General features: G+C 43.2%; 2 protein-coding genes across 4 annotated transcripts in view; both read right to left on the bottom strand.

Moving 5' to 3' along the window:
- The window catches only part of TEP1 (telomerase associated protein 1), a 56091-nt gene extending 55265 nt beyond the window's left edge, over nucleotides 1-826 (bottom strand). For 2 of the 3 annotated variants that reach the window (XM_089481244.1, XM_089481246.1), the window contains exon 1: nucleotides 782-826. The gene's annotated coding sequence lies outside the window, so the exon portion shown is untranslated. The remainder of the gene's footprint in view (nucleotides 1-781) is intronic. The other variant, XM_089481245.1, reaches the window with a different exon arrangement.
- A 2788-nt stretch (nucleotides 827-3614) lies between these two features.
- On the bottom strand, nucleotides 3615-9624 carry KLHL33 (kelch like family member 33). The gene is made up of 4 exons (XM_089480882.1): nucleotides 9096-9624; nucleotides 7700-8648; nucleotides 5533-5703; nucleotides 3615-4221 (listed from the first exon to the last, which is right to left on the bottom strand). The coding sequence occupies exons 1-4, from the start codon at nucleotides 9622-9624 to the stop codon at nucleotides 3615-3617; spliced, it is 2256 nt and encodes a 751-aa protein (XP_089337008.1).
- Nucleotides 9625-24359: the final 14735 nt, after the last annotated feature.

The following is a 24359-nucleotide window of genomic DNA, read 5'->3' as shown; positions in this document are numbered from 1 at the left end:
CCAACATTCAAACCACTACACCATGCTTTCCCCTTCCCTACCCATTTAAATTGGTTTTAATCTCTCTGCGTGTGTGAATCCACACTGTACAATTATAGCACTTTGATCCCACTGCCCTGGCTCCATCCTATGAAATCCTGGGATTTGTAGTCCAGGGAGGACCTTCTCTTCCCTGCCCCTGGGAACTATGCTGCGTTAGAGCTCCTTGACAAGTTCAAGCAGCTGCCAAACTCCAGCAATCTGCAAATGGAAAGCCAGGAGAATTAAAGCGGTATGAAAACGGTGCAAGTGCCTAGTGCGGATACAGCTCTCTCTCCCTCCCTCCCTCTCTCTCTCTCTCTCACACGCACACACAACACACAACACACCTCCCAACCAGGAAGCGATTGCTTCTCTCCAGGAAACAAAAAGAAACAAATCTATTTCCTTGTTGCATTTTGTTGCTTTTAAAAAGAAAAACGATCAGGGCTTCCTGATGCCACCCAGGATGCCCCTCCCTTTTCCGCTCTGCCACAAAAAGAAGCCTGGCTTATGAGGATTAGATGTCCTCGCTCCAAAAGGAGGACAAGGCACCCTAAAGTGCCAGCAAAATACAAGGCAAGACCCAGAAAGGCTCCCCAGGCTCCCCTATCAATGCTTCAGTTTTCATGCTGAAAAAGGGAGGGCATGTTGAGTCTCCTCCTGGGCAGAAGGTGGGTATGGAGGACACGTCCTGGAAAAGGAGGACACCCTGGTTTGCCCTGGAGCTTAAGTGACTTGGAAGTGGGGGGACCCGGTCTACCTGATGATGCCAAGCTCTCCCTTGCAAAGCAGCTCTCGGAGGCGGAAGAGACCTCCTTGTGTCCTCCCTCCAGGACTCTGAGCCAAGAGGCGGGTCTTCTGGGCCAGAGATCAAGAATGCTGGCAAGCAGAGGGATCCTTTTTAACCCTGAACTGACCAAACCATCTCTGAGGATGCCTGGCCATGAAGAGGGCTGGGAGTGTCCACACTGCAGCATTAAAACACTTTGTGTATATGTGTGTGTGTGTTCACTGCCCTGGAGTTGGTCCCAGCTCATGGTGACCCTGTGGATGAGACATCTCCAAGACCTTCTAGCCTCCACTTCTCTTCTCAGGCCCCTGTCTCCCTGATCCAGTCAAACTGCAGAGCATAGTTTTGCATTGGAATTTTACTTATGCTCAGGAGTTGAAAATGATGGTACCAAAATGTATTGAGAGCAAAGGTTGCCAGGAATGATGGGATTCAGGTCATGTCAAATCCTCTGTTCTGGAATGGAAAACAATTTGGAAATGGTTTGTTGTGAGTTTTTTGGGTTCTGTGGCCATGTTCTAGAAGAGTTTATTCCTGACGTTTCTCCAGCATCTGTGGCTGGCATCTTCAGAGAAATTTGGAAATGGCTCCTAATTCAAGATTCTAGCCCAAATAAAGGAAGTCTTGCAAAGACAGTTTAGAGACAGTGAAACAAAACATATAGATAACAGTTTGATCAGTGGAGACCCCACGAGGGATAGAGATGTATGTTAGGTATACTATTTGAACATCCAATGAAATGTAATGGGGTGGATATGTTTATTTTATATGTAACCAATGAAATGTGATTTGTAGTTTTCTTTGTTCAAAGAACTATAAAAAGCTTGGTTCGCTTTGGAATCGGGCCCCCAGAATTTGGAAGTTTTCCTCTGGGGATGCTGCGGCAAAAATAAACTTATGTTTCCTTTCCAAACGGTTCCTGGTCTCCCTGGTTAAAATTCTGGCTTTAAATTAATCTGCAGCAAAGCCGTTTGGCACGCGAATCCAATAATATCCAAAACAATGATGCCTTTACGGGGCCAACCAAAATGCACAATTACATGTTGCAAGCTTTCGAAGTCACACTGGCTTCTTCATCAGGCAAACAGGAGAAAGAAATGTAAGATTTTAGTCCTAGGCCTGCATTTTCTGTTTCTGATCTTAGTTCAGATGGTAGGGAAGGCTATATGCAGACTGGTGCTCCTCCCCCCCTTTTTTTTGGCCATGTGGTCACTGGGAGATTTTCAAAGTCAAGGAAATGTAATGTCATGGCCAAAAAAGTATGACAGTCTCTATTTGATCATCTTGGCTTCCAGGGAGAGTTCAGGCTAAGGCGAAACTATGACGGGGTTTTCTTACCAAGTCAGGTACGACTACAGTGTAGCAATAATGCAGTTTGACACTACACTTAAGGGCCATAGCTCCACCCTATGGAATCCTGGGATTTGTAGTTTTACAAGGACTTTAGCTTTCTCTGTCTAATAGTGTTGATGCCTCACAAAACTACACATCTCAGGATTCTGAAAGATGGAGCCAGGGTAGTTAAAGCTGTGTCAACTTGCATTAGTTCTACAGTGTTGGTCGTCTTTCTACCCACATCCATTCACTGACCCAGATGGTACTCCTGCCCTCTCAACCCCAGCATTTTTTTCTGTCCCTGGGCTCTTTTTCCTCCACCCAAGTGCCCTTTCTCCTTCTACATCCACCCATGCAAGGAAGCAACATTTATGCACAGCACATTGGTTTCTTTTCCATATCTCAGTCCCACGTGGATCTGCCTCAAGGCTTTTTGGAGAAAAGAACATATGAGATCTGACTCCAGCTTCCTCTTCGCTGGTTTGGGAATCATTGCCATCTAGTGGTTGAAGATGGCACTGCAGGCTACAGACAGATTAAAATCAACTTTAATTTATCTGTTTTAAAAACCAAATATCCCCAAGGTGCTCACTTCTAGTATCCTTTGCTTACCAAATATCAGCTGTCATGCTCTTGGGTCTGCAGCAGAGATAGAAAGATGTCAAGACACAACCAACTACTCCTTTATTAGCATATTAAATAAATAAATAAAGCATATAAATAAATACATGAAATCTAGAGCAGTGTAAATGCAGATGTTCAGGGAATGTGGCCATTTGATTTCTGCTCTCACTCAGGGCTGGCCCTGGTATATCCTTAAAATTAATACCTCAAGCTTCAGCCACAGTTGTTCAGAGCATGCAGTTGAAAGAATAAATACTACATCTACCAAGTGAGGGGGAAAAATCTGTCTGGAAATTAAATTGCAGTGAACAGGAGAAAGGAAATTTCCAACTGTCTCAGTTTGGCAAGGACAGTCCCAGTTATTCCACTGTCCTCCCACTTTTTCAGCTGCTTTTAAAATGTCCCAGTTTCTCTCACCTCCTCCCTCTTGCTTCCATTGCTGCAAACTGAGTTTAAAGTGCTAAAAGGGGGTTGCCCTCAGTTAACTCAGGAGGAAAGAGAGGCAAGAAGGAGGGTAGGAATTTTGGCCTTCCCAGTAGGCTCAGGCAAAATCAAACTGCTGCAGCCTTTCCTAGCTTGTTTGTTGTTCATTACTAACCTTCTGCCATCATGACCACTCTCTGATGGTGCTTGTCCATTTCATCTGTGAAATTTTGGAGGATGTGGAATTTTACTTCTATTACAGAAGGGTGGGGGAACCATCAAACTCCAGATGTATTGGACAACAGCTTTCCAAATCCCTTACTGTTAGCCACCACTGCTGGGACTTCTGGGATCTGAGGTTCAAGGCATCAAGATATTTATAAAGGGACACATACCTAGAGTGTGGCAAAGCTGGAGAAGTTTAGTCAGTGTGTAGAAGTGGAGACTCTGTAGAAGGATCCACAGGTATTTCCAAGCTGGGGGCATTTAAAGGTGAAGCCTGTTTTCCCCTCAAGGTAGCAGGGACTTCTAAAATGCAGGCCCTGAGGTCAGCATAAGCCTTGGGCAGTGTCCCAACATTGACCCAACGGTTGTGAGTGGGGTTATAGCAGTGAATCAGGTGACTATCGCGATAAGTGTTGTGGCTGTAGCCCCCCAAGATGTAGAGCTCCCCTTGAAGGACAGCGGAGGCAGCAATGACATGTGCCTGAGGCAGAGGACTAAGGGCTACCCATACATCAAGGCTGGGGTTGTATGCTTCACAGGCCAATTGATCAGCATAACCCCCATGGCCATCCCGCCAATGCAAGCCACCTGCCACATATAGCTTCCCATCCAGCACTTCCATAGCATGTCCTGCCCGTTCCTCCCTCATGGCGGCTAGTAAGATGGGGGGTGCACCTGGGCGATACTGGAGCAGGGTGGAGTGGCAGCGGCACGAGCCATCACTACCCCCTGAGACGTAGATGGAACCGCCTAGGACGCAAGCTGCATGACCGCAGAGCGAAGCAGGCAGAGGTTCACATGGCCTGGAGTGAAAGAGGAAAGAAGAAGATGGGGAGAACTTGGAGAGATGCAGAAAAAACAGAAGTTGATGAGGAACATAAGCAGAGGTTCAAAAACATACTCCCCTTTTGGACTGTTTGTAATCACCCCACCAACTCCAGACACAAGATCATAATCTGGGTGATTTGAGCAGGTCCCAAGGATCACATGTGGCCTACAGGCTGCACTTTGCCTACACTGGTCCAGCTTGTGCCAGAAGACCTCTAGTGTGGAAAAGCCCCCTCCCAAAGCAACTGGTTCCATTGTTAAACCATACAGTTGGCCCTTGGTATCCACAGGGGTTCTGTTCTGGACCCCCTGCAGAAACCAAAATCTGTGGATGCTCAAGCCCATGTTGTTTCCAATGGTGATGCGTGCACGCAGCTGCACTGCCATTAAGGACTCTCATCCCGTGGGGATGGGTGCATGCTGCCACACTACCATTGGGAACAATGGAACTTAATGGCAGTGCAGCCGCATGGCCATGCTATTATAGGACAATGGGGGCTGTCCCAAATGGTAGAGCAGCCATGTACGCACAACACCACTGGTGACAATGTGAGCTTGTCATCCACCAATGCTTGAATCCATGGATGGCAAGTCCGCGGATACTGAGGCCAACTGTACTTTGTTTCAAGACATTTATTTTTATTTATTTATTTCTCCTGATATTCAACCAAAATCCTGTAATGTAAGCCCATACAGTTATCCCTCCATATTTGTGGCTTGGACCTTTGTAGATCTGATTATTCATAGCTTTGATTAATTTGTTCTCTCTAGGAATCTCTGCAAAAATGATTCTACGGTCAAAGTCTGTCAGAAGAAGTCACACTGGAAGACCTAGATATTCCTAAAGAGAACACTTCTCTAGGCATTTGCAGGTCCTCCAGGACAGCAGTTCATCACAGAATTGTGCTGGAAGACTTAGAGATTCCTAGAAAGGTGTTCATTCAGGTGTTTTTTTTATTTGCGGATTTTCCATTTTCATGGGGGTGCTCCACTCCTAACCTCAGCAAACGTTGAGGGCCTGTTGTAGTTCTCATCTTGCCTTCTGGGACATTTTAGTCTTGACTCTCTTGTTTATGACAATCCTCCAAGGATTTAACATTGCCATCATCCTATTCTCGCCTTCATTCCGCTCCCCTCCCGGTTAAACAACTACTGTTCCTTAATCCTACTCTGACCACCTTCACTAACTTCCTATGAAATGGTTCCGATTTGTACGCATCCTTCCTAAAGTGTGGTGCCCAGAGCTAGTAGTCCAAACCAGTTCTGACAAAGCCCTAGCCCCTCACCTCCAGGCATTGGTCTTGGGTTCATAGCACTCCACCGAATCCAGGCAATAGGCATCATTGGAGCTGCCTCCTAGCGCATAGAATAAACCGTCCAAGAAGACAGCTGGGAAATAACTCCGGCGGCTTGTCATGTCAGCCAACTGCTCCCAACGCTGGCAAAGAGGATCGAACCTGTGACAGGGGAGGTTCAAGGAACATGGCATCAGTTGGATGGCACGTGGGGGGCAAGAACTCTGTTCTCATTTCCAAATCAAATAAAAATACCCCTCAGTATGAAAGCTACCTTTCCCATCCTTTTATATTCTTCGCAGTAGGCTTAACTGGTCCACCAGCTCATGGCTCACGAACCTCTAGACCAGAGGTGGTCCCATGGGGGACCTCAGGGCCATTTTTGTGGCCTCTTCCCTCTTCTTGATTTTTTGTTGTTGTCCTCAAATGTCCGCTGGGGGCAGGAGGGCATTTGCTACTCTACTCAACTCTAAGGCTTCTACTTTGCCTAAAACAGCTCAAGAGTTTCTTAAAACAAGGTAAAAATGACTTCTACATTTCCTAGAGGGTGTCTGGAGGCATTTGGAGCAAATAAAATTGCATTTGTTGAGGTCTCCTTGTGGACTAAAGTTCTCCCCAGCCTCCCACAGCTGCCCACTCCTGTTCTAGACCATCCAAATGTAAACCTCTAATGATTGACAGATTTATAGATATAGATATATTTATAGATATAGTCATAGATTTCTAGAAGGGCAAGGCACTCTGTATGTCATTCTGGCTGCATCCACACTACAGAAAGAATCCATTTTGATACCATTTGAACTTCCATGGCTCAGTGCTATGGAATTCTGGGAACTGTAGTTTGTTTTGGCACTGGAGCTTTCTGACAGAGGAGGCTAAATGTTTCAGAAGACTACAATTCCCAGAATTTCATAGCGTTGGGCAGTTTAAGTGGTGTCAAACTGGATTATTTTGCAGTGCAGATGCAGCCTCTATCAGGTCACTGTATTGCTGATAACTTGCATACGAGACACTGAAATAGACTGGGGCAGGCAAGGTCTACTAGATCTGTTCCTGGAGTCCATTTGTGAGAAGAATGAGAAGCAATGGACACTCCCAAGGCTTCTCAGTCCCTCCCAGTCCAGTCTTCTGAATGGCCAAAGAGGCCTATATAAACTCCAGAGCTCAGCTCAGCTCAGCTCAGCTCCAGCTAGACTTGACGGCTGAGTGTCAAGATGCTGTGTCTGACACTTGCTTGGTGTGCCTTTGGGCCTTTCCAGTTTCTGACTGCTCATAACCTTTGGAGAGGCTTTCCTAAACAGTGGCCTCCTTCCAGCATACACAACAATTGTAATTATCTCCAAGTAAATTACTGCCTGCAGACAGGACTTTTAGTTACTAGGCTTGTTGAAGTCTCCCTTATTTGAAATGCTTGGGACCAGAAGTGTTTTTGATTTTGGATTTTTTCCGATTTTAGAATCCAGTTGGCCCTCCATGTTTGTGGTGTTGACTTTTGCAGATTTGATTATTTGTGGGTTTTATTAATATGTTCTCTAGTCCTCCAGTGCTTTTCCACTGGACGTTGACCCTAGAGTTGTGCTGGAGAACCTAGAAGTTCCTAGAGAAAACACTTCTCAAGGCATGATTCTGAGCTCAGCCTCTGGCGGATGTTGACCACAGAGTTGCACTGGAGGACCTAGAGATTCCTAGAGAGGTGTTCTCTTAGATAAAAAGAACAGTGGTTTTTTTATTTGTGGTTTTTCCATATTCACAGGGGTCCTTCACCCCTAACCCCAACATATGTGGAGGGCCCACTGTATTTGCATATGAGATATCTTGGAAGTGGGACCTAAGTCTAAATATGAAATTCATTTATGTTTCACAAACACCTTACACACATAGCCTGAAGCTAATTTTATACATAATATTTTTAAATAATTTTGTACATGAAACAAAGTTTGTGTACACTGAACCATCGGAAAGCAAAGGCGTCAACTATCGCAGTGGCCCATGTGGATAATTTTGGGTTTTGGAATATTTTGAAATTTGGAATTCCAGATTAGAGAGACTCAACCTGTAACTGATAGTAACAGTTTTATCTCTAGCATCCTTTGCTACTGCCTCTACAGAATGGGTTTCCACCCCTCCCACAATTCAAATGGTAAGATACCCATCTTACTTGTACACTGAGCACATGGTGTCCCTGACACCATAGTAATGCTTCCCCCCAAAGATGTACATCATATTGTCCTTGACAGCCACAGCATGTCGGAAGCGTGGCCCTTCTGGAAGTTCCCCAAGACTCCGCCATTCAACTTGCTTGACCAATCCAATGCCACTCAGGAAACGGTGGGAGAACCAAACATCCCCACTGGGGTTGCGAGTGGCCATGTTCTTGGCTAGAGTGTCTCCTCCACTGATGACAATCACTTTCTCTGGATACCTCACCCGGCAAGGGAGTTGTTCCATCTTTGAGGGACCTGGTGGCAGGCTGGCTAAAGATTCAATCATGAGGTTGTAGAAGCGACCTGGAGAGGCCATAATCTCTTCTGCTCGCACCTGCTTGAACTCACGAGTGGACATCAAAGGGAATCTAATGCAGCGCATGACTCTCTCCGCACGGTCCATCCGTCCTTCCCGGTCTGCATCCAGCCAACGGACGGCTCCTTTAAAGGCTTCTAGTTCATTGAGGATGTAGAGGGCATCAGAACTGAGGAAGTACACCAGCTGGTCAACGGGAAGGTCCAAAAATTTGGGCGTTTCCATGACAAGAGCAAAGTTCCACAATACAAAGTTCTCTGCAGTGCTTTCCAGATCGTCTAGGCCAAAGGCACGAGCAAAAGACAAGACATCCAAACTAGATTCAGGGCTCAGCTTTTGATGGAAGAAATCTAGGCAGAGTTCCAAGATGCCTGAAACCTGGTACTGTAGAGCAGCTTGAGCAGCATCAAAGAGATGATCCCATCCACCAACCAAAACTCCTGAGTATGCAAAAGAGATGACTATGCCCAGATCGGCTGAGGTAAAGCGGGTACAGAGAGGAGCGTCCCCCTGACGAGATTCCCTCATGCCACTGGTGAACATGCCATGGAAGAACTCACAACCACAAGCCAAGGCCACACGGTGAACTGGAAGAAGGGAAGATGAGATCAGGTGATTCAATGCCCATCACTCAGACCCCCAACCCAAACCCAAACCCACCATCATTTAACAGATGAAAGCCAGGACATGTGAGGCCAAATACTGTGGTCAAGATGGCAAAAGTCATTAATAAGGAAGAAGGCACAGGCTAGGAGAGGCTGCAGCAATTTGCTTTTGCCCTGGGTCTACTGGGAAGGGCAAGATTCCCACCACCACCTCCCCCATCTGCTGAGTTAACTGACTTTTACACTTTGAACTCAGTGTGCAGCAATTGAAATAATCTGAAGACAAAGGGAGAAAGTGAGAGGAGGCAAGAGAAACTGGGACATTTAAAAAGAAGCTGGGGAAAAAAATAGGATGGAGGATTAATAGGGACTGTCCCTGCACAGAACCCATTCTCTTTGTATTTTGAGCTCCACCTTAGCCTTGTTCACCTCGGAAGGTTTCTTCCTCAGCTTTAAGCTCCAGGTCCCAGCCGATGCCTTCTTTGTAAAGCTCTTCCAGGCTCCGTAGCGTCTCCCATTTCTCTTCTTCTGGGCTCAACCTGTCCTCTGTTTCTGTCCCAATCAATACAGTCTTGCAAATGTCGGCCACACGTGGGACACCCAGTGCCTCAGCTGCATCTAAGACCTCATCAGCAACCTCAGGAGTAGCCTGTAACTCCCCAGTGTAGGCAAAATTATAAATGGCCTCCCAGCCCCGTGGTGTGATCATGCCATCCAGCTCCATCACACTTTGCTCCCCACATTCTAAACGCTGCCGGAAGATGGAGCTCACGGCGGCAAGGAGGGGACCATGGGCTTCATAGTTCCTTAGGCCAAGGGACACAGTTATGTCCACAAGATGGTGCTGGTCTCTCAGCTGCAAAGCCACAGCAAAGAAACCTTCCACATGGCCCTCATTCCTCAGGTTCCACTGCTGTTCAGCTGCAGCATCCTCTGGAGGACTGTCAGGGCATGACATTGCCTCCTGAAAAGGAGATCACCTGTAGGAAAAGACAACTGGGAGACAAAGAGAGAGGAAGGAATGTGGTAGGACTGGAGACTGAGATGCATGAAACACACTCTCCAACAAAAGCACTGCACAACACAGAGCAATTGGTTGCAAAGTGATTGTATATTCATGCCAACAGAGTTGCTTTCTCATTGTCAACAATAATGTTGGAATGTTCCAAAAAATGTAAGATGCCAGGTGCAGAAGCCCAGAACGAGCTACAAATAATCAATGCAGATCCCCTACCCCAGGGCTTGGCAAAATATAGTTTTGAGGGCCACATGCAGCTTCCAAGGATGTTTTTGCAGACTCCAACCAATCCAGACTCTTTGGGCCACTTTTTACTAGCCAAAAGAAAATGATCTCCTTCTCCTGAAAGGCTTATAAAATTGATTGCAATCCCATTCCTAGTGTTTAACATACCCCCCCCCACCCACTTTTCACAACCAAAAGCAGACTTCCAACTATACGAAGGAGGCATTTTGCTTTAAAATGGGTGACCATAGTTAGCCTGAATGTTGCCCTTGAACCCCATTGTTGTGGCCATTGAAGCCCCTATGGCAACCCTGAAAATCTCATATACCCTTTTTCACATTGGTGAAGCAAGTTGTAATTTTTTTACCATGTCAGTTTTCAGGCATATCACCACCACCATCCTGCCTTTCTTTCAATAGTGAGAATCAAAGCAGCTAACCACATATTTAAAAACAATATGGATTAAAAACTATAGAAAAACTAAAACAAATAAATGCTTTAAAACTATTAAACAATGTACAAAGCAAAAAACATTAAAATTAATTAAAAGACTGTGTGTGTGTGTGTGTGTGTGTAGGTTTGCTTACATCACACATACCCCAGATTAAGCCCAAACCTCACAACTCCTCCCCAAAAGCAAAGGAATAATTCAAAACGGCAACCAGAACTGACACGGTATAATTTCTACAGTGCCAAAATGAGGTGTGGGGAGGGAAGTAATAACTTCCAGTCCCTCTGCAGTTGCATGCCCCTGCTATAAGAGTTTCCTCTATTTCCTCCTCCTCTAGATTTGTAGGAATGCAGCCTCAGCATCCTTTATCTATACTGGCTAAGGCTGATGGGAGTTGCACTCTAAAAACATCTGAGATTCACATGTTCCCATCTCTGTTTTTTAAAAATAATACATAATAGATGCCTATCTATGTATGTCTCTGTGTTTTAACTGAAGCAGCAAATGTTAAGTGTGCTACATCTGTGTAATGTGTAGTTGCGACTGAAATCAAGAGATGAATGGCAACTATACAAGAACTTGCTTTACAGGGGAGTAGCAGTGACTGTGAATGGCCAGTGAGGTACAGTGGTTTGAGTGTTAGAGTATGACTTTGGAGACCGGGTTTCAAATTTCCACTTAGCCATGGAAACCCCCTGGGTGACCTTGAGCAAGCCACAATCTCTTGGCCTTAGATGAAGGCAAAGGCAAAACCCATCTGAACAAATCTTGCCAAGAAAATCCCATTATAGGTGTGCCCTAGGGTCGCCATAAATTGGAAATGACTTGAAAGCACCCAACAACAACAGTGACAGTAACATTCTGAGGCAGGTGGGAATCAGGGCACCAGCCACATACTATTGGATTCTAACTCCCAGAAACCCTAGCCCACATCAGCAATGTTGAGGAATGCTGGGAGCTGCAGTCCAACATGATCTGAAATGTTATGCCGTTCCCTGCTCCTGATCAAAGAGATGTTTGATATTTGTGTTATGATTTCCTCCACCCATGTCCTTAAGCATAGCTGTGCAACTAATGTATACTGTACATTAGTACTCTTGTGTCTTTATGACTCAGTCTATGATGAAGCCTGGGCTTCTATTTGTGGGATATGTTTACACACTGTGTGACTTTTAACAGGCCATCGGAGCATATGTTATACATTTTATGCAGGGATGTAGCTATGATCTATATGTATGTCAGATCAAAGCATCATGGGCATTTAAATCCCATATAATAAAACCCCCTCCCATGTGGATCCACCCTTTAAGGAATCTTCTAATGCAGCTCGGCTGTTTCATACCCTATTGGGGATCCCCATCCCAATCCTCTCACCTTTGAGGCCTGCTCTGTCTAGGACTTTTTTGGGCCTGTGCAATAGCCGTAGCTGCAAATGCATGACCGCTAGGGAATGTTGGCCAATGGCCCAGGCAACAGCTTGTAAAGTTAATTATAGTCAGCAGAACCAAGTTATCAAAGAAGGACAGGATAGGCAGAGGAGCGCAGAATCAAAGCCAGAAGTACCCACTCCAGAAAAACCAAACAATTATGGTCTACTTCTCAGAGGCGCTGACTGGGAAGTTAATGTGAAATCCATTTTTCAGATGGGCTGCTACAGATTCCAGTTCATGGCTCAGGCAACTGAATATTCCTGCATCTTTACATAATTGTAAATTTAAAAAATCCTTGTGTATGTTACAGCAACCCAAAGCAACCCTAGCATAGGGTTTTCTTGGCAAGATTGGTTCAGTGGAGGTTTGCCATTGCAGTGACTTGTCCAAGGTCATCCAATGGGTTTCATGGCCAAGGTGGAAATCGAACCCTGGTCTCCAGAGTCATAGTCCAACACTTAAAGCATTAAGCCACACTATATGTGGTTGGTACTTAATACATAAAGCTTATTGGCATCACCAGGAGATGTCCCTAGGTCTCAGGTTTTGGCTTGGAAACCTCAAAGCCTGGGTTGATCCTGAACTAGTGGCAACCATATGCAGGAGCTTGGGACCACCTAGCAAGTACTGGCCAAATACCTCCTCCTCAGCCATTTCAGAGGTTCAGTGGATTCATGGGTTCAAGCAACTACAACTGGATTGGTGCTTTGTTTTCCCTAAAGGGGGATTGCACTAAGTTTGTGCTGAGTTGCGGTAGTGGAATGGGTGTCTAAACAAGATGTGACCTGTCAGAAAGCCTATAGCACAAGGCTACACACCTAGAAAAGAGATATCTCATCTTCTGTGTTTGCCTTTTGTTGCATCTTGGGAGGTGGGGAGAATTAAATGTCTTACTGGTCTTGGAAAACCTTTGTTCAGATTGCTTTTTCCATTAGACCATAAACGGGTTTGGAGGGGAACAAAGGGATTTGCTGGATAAACAAGGCAAGAAAAGGACTGAGATGGGAGTAGGAGGTGGGTGGAAAGGTTTAGGAAAGGGAGTAGAGAAACATACCAGTGGTTCTTAAAAGGAACTATGGGCATACCACTCACCTGGGACCTTTTCAAAGTATAAACATAGCACTATAATTCCACTATAACTGCCATGGCAATCTCTTATAGGATTGGGGTTTACAGTTCAGTGAGGCCCTAGAGCTCTCTGATGGAGAATGATCAGAGGTGGCTTCCTCTGAAATATAGCTTACAGCACCTGGGATTCATTGTGGTCTTCCATCCAAGTACTAACCAGGGCTGACCCTGCTTAGCTTCCAAGATCAGACAGGATCTGTACAGATTCCTAAAGAGTGGTGATGGTTTTGTTTGTTTGCTTGTTTGTTTTGGCAGGAGACTTTTTAATTTCTCAATCTCATTCCTTAAAGGCAAAGATTTTCCTGTTTTCAGAGCTAACAAGTTTCAGCCAAAGTTCTTGGATGTGCTTGGCTCCCATTAAAAATATGTGTCTGCGTGCACAGCAGTTACCAGTGAACAGGTCTTCGCATTGTCTCCTATGCCTCCAGTTGTGCCAATCTGCCCTGGTTAGAACAGCAAATTAATTTGTATTACACTTGACCAAGCATCAGGTCTATGGCCCGCCTAGAAAGCCACACTGATTTCATAAGAGGAAAACCTCCTCTGGCTCAGGTGGGGCTTGAGTTTTGGCCATCCCCATGGGGCGGTTGGCTTGGTGGTACGTGGTTTTGGACATGTATGTCTGTATACAAAAGCATGGCGGGAGGAGGAGACCTACAATTTAGGATCACACATCCTTCCGTGGGTTTATCAGCTAAAAGTGAGCCAATGAATCAGGAAGACATTTCCATTTTGTACTCTGAGATTGGAGGAAACCAACACCAATTTGTGCTCTGTCCATTGTTTTGTGAGTTGAGTGAGTAAAAAGGGTGGATTGAGGTTGAACTTTAGAGACTCAAGTCTAGGCGGTTTGGTGAACCATATCTCTACTCTTCTCCTGCCTGCTGAGTTAATGGAATCCAAATTGCATTTGCACTTTGAACTCAGTTTTTAGCAATGGAAGTAAGCTGAGGGCAAAAGGGGAGGAGGAGAAAAAACTGGGACATGTTAAAAGTAGCCAAAAAGTGGGAAAACAGAAGATTAAATGGGACTACCCCTGCCAAGTCAGGACAGTTGGACTGTACAGTGTCACAGAAATATATGGCTGTGCTGAAGTCATGTTATCTACTGTGCTTTTATTCTTCCTTTTTGGCATTCTTACTTCTGAGGAAGAAGATTGCTACACTTGTTGAATTTCTGAACAATATGCAAATATTACCTTGCCCCCCCCCCCAAAAAAAAAACCCTAGAAAAATGGCAAAATTTCACTAGAAAGAAGAAGAAACCACAAGACAAAACCAGCAGCATTTTTATGCAATCCAGAATTGATACAACATCACTCTTGTAAAAAAAAGAATTCCAACACCACTGTTCATCTTGCCTAACTTTATGGGAGGGAATTTAATGGACCAAACCATAATGAATAATCACATTACTTGGTTAGAAGGCAAACTGAGATGACCTTCCAGGTCAAAGCATCATGTTCTGTATATTATTTTACTTAAAAGATGTGCAAACTGATTTTTATTGTGGATTTCCAAAGCAGTGGACAAAAGGGAAGGGCAGCCTAATGACGACCGTGATGATGATGATGATGATGACATAGCTAATATAAAAATTGCAACACAAATAAACCACTGCATGCTATTTAATAAAAAGAAGCATAGCAAGAGAAGAGTTACTAAAGTTATATAGGTATATCAATCAACAAAGTAGATATGCTCCAAGGAATTCTGTCTTTAATATAAAATATGATTCCAGCGGCAGAAGTAATATGGAAAGAAGGTTCCTGGACCCCCCCAAAAGGAGAGCACTTCAACATGTTTCAGTAAACTTTTGATTCAAAACTAACAACATGTGTGTCTGAAACGACACAATCAGGTCAGGTAAGCCTTGCATCAGTTCTGAACTACTTGAACAGTTCTTCCAAAATGCATCCCGGAATTATTTTTTCTATCACCTGCCTTCATTTATAGATCTATGCTTTTTAAAAATCATACTGGGGGTCAGCTGGTGAGGCATGCTTACTCGCTCTCTCCTTTTCTCATTATTTTGCTCTCTATGCATGCTCAAGAAACCATTTGGGAGGCAGCTGTTGTAAGTAGGCACACACATGGCATGTCTTTACCTTGCCTGTTGTAAGTAGGCACACACATGTCATGTCTACACTGGCCATTTATGCTGGTTTCAGCCCACCCCCGTCCTCATGTCACCCTGTCCAGACGATGCAGGGCCAAAACCCCATTTCAAGTGCATACTGTCTTCATGTGAGAAGGCCAGTTCTCCACCAAATCTGAGCCATATCTGTGGGCAGTACAGCAGGATGCTCATGTAGACAACCGAACCACCTGGCATTGCTCCAGAGTGTGGAGGTATCAGGGAGAATTCGGGACAGTTTGGGGATCAGAATAATCCAAGACTATCCTGGAGTATTCTGGAAAGTGTAGATCTGCCCCACTACTACAGTAGGATCAACTAACATGGAATCCCATTCTTCCCAGCTCAAGTTTTCTTTATTGCATTGCTTACTGCAGACACACTGTTGTAGCCCAACATAGGAAGTGTGTTTCCCCAGACCTCTTCCAACATCTCCAGATCTTTTCCAGCATCTCCCAATTATGGTGATGATACTAAATTTTTTCTCCCTATGATGCTAAGAAATGATGCTGGTGATGTTAAGAAATGAAGCTGATGATGCTGGGGGGGGGGGGATTCTCCCAAGGATGGTGATAATGCTAAAATATTTCTCCAGACTTCTTCCAATATCTCCCAAAGATGATAATGATGCTAAAAAATATTCAGATAAACCAAGGATGAGGAGGAAAAGGGGTGCTAGGTGCACATAGTCTTTGTAAAAAGGAGCTTTAATATCAGTGGACTGAAGCATGCCTGTAATTTGGTCTCCTGTCAAAACAAACACAGACCCCCCCACAGTTCTTTACAGTACAGATCCCATCTGATCTTGGAAGCTAAGTAGCATCATCTCTTGAAGGATCAGTGTTTGGATGGGAGACCACCAACAAGCACCAGGTGGAAAGAACTGACAAACCACCTCTGATTGTTCTTTGCCTAAGAAAATGCTATGAAATTCATGGGCTCACCAGAAGTCAAATAGATGTCATGAAGGCACATATGCATGCACACACCTGTTTGGTACTCTTAAACCTGTTGTAGAGTTGCCAAACTTTTGGCCATTCCCTCCTCCTCTGCTTTTAACAGCAATGTTCCCTGCCTACATGAGTGCATTAAATGTCATTAAATGCTTTCATCCAATTTGTTTTTGACATGCTGTTAAAAGCAGGGTAAAAGAGCAAGCATGCAATGATAATTAGTTTTTTGTCGGTCATTTATTTACAGGCATCATTACATATCTGAGCAATTTTTTATTGGTGATAATTGTTACCTATAAAATTATCTCCTGTCTTTCAGTACCTTTCAAACTTACTCCCTTTTTGGTGGCATGGGTAGTATTAGATGAGACTCATTAAAAATGAAGGAAAGGCTCCTTTACTTTTTATATTTTTTTGGAAGAGAGAATTTGAACAGGTGTGGCTTGCCTTAAATTCCCACTTAAACATCATAGTTGAAATTGCTAAAGTCTAATTGTCTTGTTAATGTAGCCAACCTCATGTTGACCTGGCTGGCTGTTGTGAAATCAAAGAAGGCCTGCATCTTTGGACTACACAGTTCTCTTCTCAGACTCCTGCATCCAGCAAAACTAGTGGCCTTGCTGGCTGGGGGATTTTGGGAGCTGTTGTCCTAACATTATTGTTTCCAAGCTCTGTATGAAACACACATGGAAGATTCTAGATACACAATCACGTACTATTGACCAGGTCACCCAGTGGGCTTTTGTGTTTGAGGAGGGATCTGAACCTACCAGCTCCTAAATTATTCTGTTAAAGTCCCTGATTAATGATGATAATAATGATGATAATACATGTCAGATCTGCACTTTTATGCATACCTTCCAACATTTCACAGATGATAATAGGGATATGTGTGACCAGACATTAGAGTGCAGTCAAGATGGCCAAAGTTATTAATGTCAGTAATACCTGGTAGACTCTGAAACTGAGATGATGGTAATGGTGGTAGTGATGACTTTGGGGAATCTGTCTCCCATGAGGAATCCTTGATTCCTTTTTCTGAAGAACCCCTGTGCTTCCCAAAGAATCCAGGTTGAGAATCACCATTCCCAATACACACACACACACACACACACACAATTCACTCCATACTTCCTGGGCCCATTCAAACTATACAATTACAACACTAATGATTCTGTTTTAACTGCTATTGTTCCATCCTGTGAGTCCTGGGAGTTGCAGTTTGGTGAGGCACTAGAGCTCTCTGGTTGAGAATTCTAAACACCCCTCCATAGATTGCAACTCCATAGAATGTAACCATGCTGGTTAAAGTGGAATCGTATTATAACTGAGTAGTGTGAATGGGTCCCTTCTCTAAGTCCACCATGATATGTGGTAAACCACATATCATGGTGTAATTAGCAAAGGGGCCCATTCACACTACACAATTTGGGTAAGAGGGTGGATCGTCTCCCCCACCCTGGAACTTTCTCCCTATAGTCTCTTTCTAATCCATTCTCCAAAGGTACTAGTGAAACAACTTAATTCCATCTGTTACATGTTTCAAATGGTGGAAAGGGTGGAACTTGGCCTAAATGTCTGATTAACAATTTGTAAGCCGCTCTGATAGCCTTTTGGCTGAAGAGCAGGGTATAAGTAAATAAACATTATTATTATTATTATTATTATTATTATTATTATTTCCTTCTGACCAACAGCCAGCCAGTGTGATGATATGATGGGGATTGGATGTGATGACCCTTGGGGTCTCTTCTATGTTTAGTATCTGAAAACCATGCCTTATGGAGCTGGGTATGTTTAGACTGGAGAAGAGACGGTTAAGAGGTGATATGATAGCCCTGTTTAAATATTTGAAAGGATGTCATGTTGAGGATGGAACAAGCTTGCTGCTCCAGAGACTATCGCACAATGGATGCAAACTACAGGAAAAGAGATTCCACCTCAACATTAGGAGGAACTTCCTGACAATAAGAGCTGTTTGACAGTAAAATATGCTGCCTCAGAGAGTGGCGGAGTCTCCTTCTTTGGAGGTTTTTAAACAGAGGCAGGATGGCCATCTGTTGGGGTGCTGTGTGTATTCCTGTGTGTCAGGGGGTTGGACTGGATGGCCCTTGTGGTTTCTTCCAACTGAATGATTCTATGAGTTTGTGATTCTATGTCGTGACATTGCATAGACATTCCAGACCTGCCCAGGCCCAGCCAAAGCTAAGATCAAATTAAGGTTGTCACTTCACACCTATTGCCTTTGCTGGCGCACCTGTGGTCTTGACCCTTTGACCCAGCCCTGTGGGCGCATGGGCTCAGCGTGGGCATCACCTGACAAATCCTGGTGACTCCAGACCCCCTCTTTCTTTCCATTGTCTTGTCATGTTTCCATTGCCATGTGCAAATTGCCCAGTGGAAAGAACGCTGTGGCAAGGGGCAAAGAGATAAGGCGAGCAAACAGGCCCTGGTGTTAGTCTGTGTGCACAAAGGGTTGGGAGGAGAAGATGCACCTTCTCAGTCGGCATCACCCACCCACCTGGTGTGTGCTTGGAAAGTTTTGGCTGTTTGGAGAAGGAGGAGGAGGAGGAGATGGTAGCAAGGGTGTTAGTAAAGTGATAGGTAGGAGGGATCAAGAGGGCAGACAGAGGCTGTTGAGTCTAACTCAGGAGAGTTAGGCTTAGCTGCTGACGTTTTCTGGGTCCTTTATAAATCAAGGAGGGACAGGGGTTGAACCTGGGGACAGATCAAGGATTCTGGAGACACACCAAAGGAGCAGGTACAAAGAGAGCAACCCAGCCACCTGTGCCTCAATCTCTTTCTCTTTCTCTCTCCTTCTGTTCTCCCCATAGTTGCATCTTCCCAATTCAGTCTGCTCCATTAACTACTCATTTCTTATCTCCCTATCTCCCCTCTGGTCAGTATAACCATTATTCTCTGGCCAGAATGAATAAGAATAAATAAGATGTATGTTTTGTCTGTTTTTAACTTTTGTGTGATTTTTAATCAGTTTTATGGTGTGTTAACGTGATGTTTTTAAATTGGTCTTAAAATTTTTGCAAATGTTTTTAATGTGTTACGGAAGCAGCCATGGGTCCTGGCCTGGGAGAAAGGTGGCGTATAAATAAAATAAAATAATACCTACTGCCAACTTAAACTATTTCAGAGGCTTTCTCCTTTACACTTTTGGTGTACACCTTCCTCTCTGGCTGGGACCTAAGGCGGCTTCCATGACACATTAAAAATGTTTGCAAAATGTTATCTCCTGCTGCCAGTTTTAAAGATTTGGCTGGTTCTGTCCTTATTCCTTTTGGTTGTTTGCTGTCAACTCTAATTGTTTGGCAGCCTCTCTGTCTCCTCTAGACAGTATAATACCATCTACTGTCAACTTTAATCCTTTCAGTGGCTCTCTTCTTATCACCTCTGGTTTGTATATCTCCCACTGCAAATTTTAGGTATTTGGCTGGCTGTCTCTTTATCCTTTCTGGTCTATATGGTATCACTTGTGGTTAGCTCTAACCATTTGAGAGGCTGTCTTTTTATCTCCCCCTGGATAATATCATATCATCCACTGCCAGCTTTTAACAATTTGGATCGCAACCTCTTTTCCTCTCTGGTCTGTATAATATCAGCTATTGGCCACTTTAATTTGGGTGTCTCTTTCTTTATATCCTCTGGTCAGCATATCGGCTGATGCCAAATTTGACATTCTATCATTTCTCATCAATGAAATGTCACTTGCTGCCAACAATAACTATTTGGTGGCTCAGACAAGATCTTTCTTGCTGGGAAAGAAGGCAGATTTAATCATTTTTTCTGTTTGTTGTGAGGTTCTAGTAGAACCTTCCAGTTACATATCCTGAGAAACTGGGCATTTTGTGTGAGGCTGTTGTTGACTTTTTTAAAATACCTTCATTACTACACTGATTTTTTTTTAAAATTCAGCTCTCTCAAAAAAATTAACTGGTGACATGTGCTGGCCACCAGGCTTCCTAGAAGATAAATCTTTAACTTGCAGGGTATTATCCTTATAAAAAAGTAAGCATTGTTTTGTTGGATGAGATTCAGGTCTAATATGCACTGCAGAAATAATTCGGTTTGACACTGCTTTAACTGCCATGGCTCCATCCTGTGGAATCCTGGGATTTATAGTTTGCTGTGGCACCTCTGAGAGAGAATGCTAAATAGCTCACAAAACTACAGATCCCAGAATGCCATAGCACTGAGCCACGGCACTGAAACCAGTGTCAAACTGCATTATTTCTGCATTTTATTTATTTCCACCTGAGCATCCCTTTTCTAGCAGGGGACAGCTGGATTGCTCAAGGGATCACAAACAGTGAGTAACAATGCTGTAGTTCTCCAACATCTAATGCTCAGAAGTATGTATCACCTCTGTATTTAGCTATGCCCAGGTCTTCACACAGGCTTAATACTAGCATGAACACAATTACACGTGAATGCCTCTGTGAATTCACTTTTGTTTTCACCATCATAAGTGTGATGTTCTGCCATTTCTTCCTGGAGAGATCTACATTTTTGATAAAACCTTTCCTCATCTCTAAGCCATTTTTTCAGTTCCATATGTATGAAGGGTGGTTATGGCTATTTATTGCCAAGGATAAGAGCTTTTGAAGATAGTTGCATTTGTGGTTTTGTTATTAATAAAGACTCATGTTCATATTATGCACACTTGTTCTCTGCTGCACCAAGTGGTGGCAGGGTGACCAGATGTCCTAAGCACAAAGGAGGACAAGTCATCCCCAAAATGTAGGGCATTCAAGAAAAATGTACGGCATTACAAACTAAAATCTAAAAACACTAATATAAATATAAATTCATGCTTCTTGGTCATGCTCAAAATGGAGGACATTTTGAAATTCCTCCTGGACAGATGGATGAAATGTAGGACATGTCCTGGAAAAGGGTCACCCTGAGTGGGTGGGATTAGGTCCACATATGGGCAGATTTACTTTTATCTATTTTATTGTTTGTATGTACAGCACTGTGTAGATCTACTATATAAATAAAGCATAATAATAATAATACATTGTATTATTGTATACAATATGCAAACCAACTTTGGTTTATTTACTATGAATAACATACTGAAGTAATGCAGAAGAAGATGAAACATATAGTATTTTGTGACCACTAGACCTACTTGGATCTAGTCCCCTCCATTTGGTTTGGCTGTTTTCAGGAGGTGAGTGCTATAGTACAGTCAGTCCACGTATAATACACAGCTTTCTTTCACTTGCTAATTAGCTTACTTGCTGTTCACCGCTATGATCTTTGGAATAGCGGTATATAAATAAAACAAATTATTATTATTATTATTATTATTATTATTATATCCATGAATTCTTTATCCATGGATTCAACCCCCCGCCGTTTGACAACATTCCAAAAACATAAATTCCAAAAAGAAAACCTTGATTTTGTTATTTTAAATTATTTATATATATAATGGGACTTGTGCATCCATGGATTTTGGTATCCATGGGAGATCCTGGAACCAAACCCCAGTGCATACCAAGAGTCTGCTCTATTCCTTGCTTTTTTGTTCTTTACTGGCCCAAAAGGTACGACTATGTCTAATGATTTTAAGATACAGGAGGGCAGATGTCAGTTAAATAGTAAAAGCAACTTCTTGACGGTAAGAGCAGTTCAGCAATGAAATCCAACAGTATTTGTGATGGGGTCTCTCCCTGGACATCTTTAAAAAGAGCCTGGACAGTTACTTGCTAGGGATGCTATAGCTGGAGGTCATGCATTGAACAGAGGGTTGGATTTGATGGTCTCTGGAATCTATTCCAGTTCTATGATTCTACAACTTGATTCTGGATTTAATATTATTGGTCTGAGACCTCTTACTGAAAATATGTTTCTTGAATCAAAAATAGTTGTGTCATGACTAAGATTGGGCACTGCTTTTAACTTTGGACTGTCCACTCATTCCTCCTCTTTCTGTCTCCTGACAGGTGAAGAGAACGATCCCAATTAGACCATGGAGGACTCACAATCGTATAAGACTGTCTTCTCACTGGGGCGGTTCAAGATCCGGAAACTACAGAATGGGCCCCCCTCGGATCAAGCTAATGATGCCTCCAAAGTCCCTGCAGAGCTCGCTGCAGCCTCTCAGATGGAGGAAGACGGTTCTGCTCCACCAGATTACGAGAGCACGATTGATGCCTGCCCGCGATATGAATACTATGCCAACTCTGCACCGCCTGGGCGTCGGAAGGTCCGGCCTTCACTGGACATGCTCAGAAATGCAGAACCGGTGAGAGACATTAGAGAGTGCCCTTGAGTGAAAAGGGACAGCAAGCCAAACTAGCCTTCCTCTCTATGATCAGCTTTGGCTTACGAAAAACATTTTCCACACTTTATTGAACTATCTTTGACCTGAACTCCATGTGCAGAGCAAAGAATAGTTCAGTCCAATTCTGAGATGTTGAAGTGGACTCTCTTGTACCACATCAGACTGTTTTGTATCATCTCAGTCAAATGCTTCTTGATATTAAACAAAAGAAAAACTCTTGGAAGTACAAAAAAGGAAAAGGCAATAGATAGATAGATAGATAGATAGATAGATAGATAGATAGAGATAGATATGCTTCTTGCAGAGGAGACTGATCTGCCTTTTTTTAGTTTAAGGTCCGCCTTACAATTGCCATAAATTGGAAATGGCTTGAAAGTACACAACAACAACTACAACAACAATCCATTCTTACCACATCAGGACTTTGCCATCTTATTTGCAATGCATTCTGTTGTATGTACAGAATCATACTTGCACTGCAATATACTGAATTATGTTTTATATAAAAATGACACTATTGGTTTTCATATTCCCCAGAGTGAGGAATGTATGGCCTTCCAAATGCTATTAGACTCCAATTCCCATCAGCTTGTCCTGGCATGGCTAGTTGGTATAGTCTGACAACATACAAAGAAACAGATTTTTCCCATTCATGTTTCATGTTACTTGGAGTATTTCCTCACAATTCATCAGAGATCCATGACTAAAACACACGGCTTCCTCTGGAAAATAAGGAATAGAGGTTAAGTCTCCTTTATTCAGAATACTACAAAATCCAAAATTGTCTACATGGGTGGCTGAGAAAGTGACACCTTTGCTTTCTGGTGGTTTAGTGTACACAAACTTTGTGTAGAAATATGTATAAAATTACCTTCAGGCTATGTGTATTAGATGTATATGAAACATAAATGAATTTCATGTTTAGATTTGGGTCCCATCTCCAAGATATCTCATTATGTATATGCAGATATTGAAAATGGGGGGAAATATCAATATCCGGAACACTTCTGGTCCCAAGCATTTTGTTTTTTCAATGATCTACCAAGGAAGGGGTATTAAAAAAGGACAGTTCTAGATTGAGTATATGTACCATGTGTGCTATGTATGTGAATTGGAAACAAGATGGGAGAAATGCTACTTCTTTTTTTTAGAGAATGTGAGACTAGACTCAGACTACCCATGAACTAGACTTGGGAGTCCTCTTCCTCAGAGCTTGAAAAGTTACTTTTTTTTACTACTGCTTCCCATAATGTCCCAGCTACCATGGTCATTGTTTTTTATGGCCTTCTTTTCTTCTTTCTATAGACTTTATCACATGTGAGGAATTTCTCTTAATTTCAAATGAAAAGAAAGTGGGGCCAGAACGCATTTAGGTGAATTCACTAGTTCAGCGAATTTACGTGAATGCGAATTGCGTTCAAACTGGCTTCTCATTGCCCGAAAATAACATGCCATTGCCCGAATTTGCATGTGGTAGTCTATCATGCAATAACGTGAAACCCCATGATTGCACTCGGACTGACTTGCCATTGCCCAAATTTGCGTGTAGTGGGTTATCACGCAATAACGTTAAACCCCATGATTGCATTCAGATTGCCATTGGATTATACTTCCAGTTACCCTTGTCTGATAAACTTCTATGATTCTTAAAAGTTCTAGGAGGGAAACTAATGTGAGGTAAGGATTATATTTCAAGTTAAACCACCCATTAGCCAAAGCATAACATTCACAAAACTAACACTGAATCGATAAATCGATATTTTTTTCCCTTTGAAATTTTGAGAAATGTCATATTATCCCACAGTCATAGGGAATGTATTTAGCCTTTGCTTTCTTCCTTGTTTTATTTATCCAGCCATCTGGTGATTCCAAGGACGGGGAAGACAAAGATGTGGAAGCTGATGACGAACCAGAAGTGGAAGCTGTCCGTTTTGGCTGGGTGACCGGTGTCATGGTAAAGATGGCTAATTAAATTAGTGAATACATTAAAATCAGGAGTAAGATGGAGGCAATTGGGAAGGAGGCAGACAGCAATCAGTTGTAAA

Source organism: Sceloporus occidentalis, unplaced genomic scaffold (assembly GCF_023333645.1).
Source record: "Sceloporus occidentalis isolate IW3139 unplaced genomic scaffold, rSceOcc1.0.p SCAF_14, whole genome shotgun sequence".
Classification (NCBI taxonomy): domain Eukaryota; kingdom Metazoa; phylum Chordata; class Lepidosauria; order Squamata; family Phrynosomatidae; genus Sceloporus; species Sceloporus occidentalis.
Note: the sequence above shows the minus strand (reverse complement) of the source record. Positions and strands in the feature narration are given on the sequence as shown.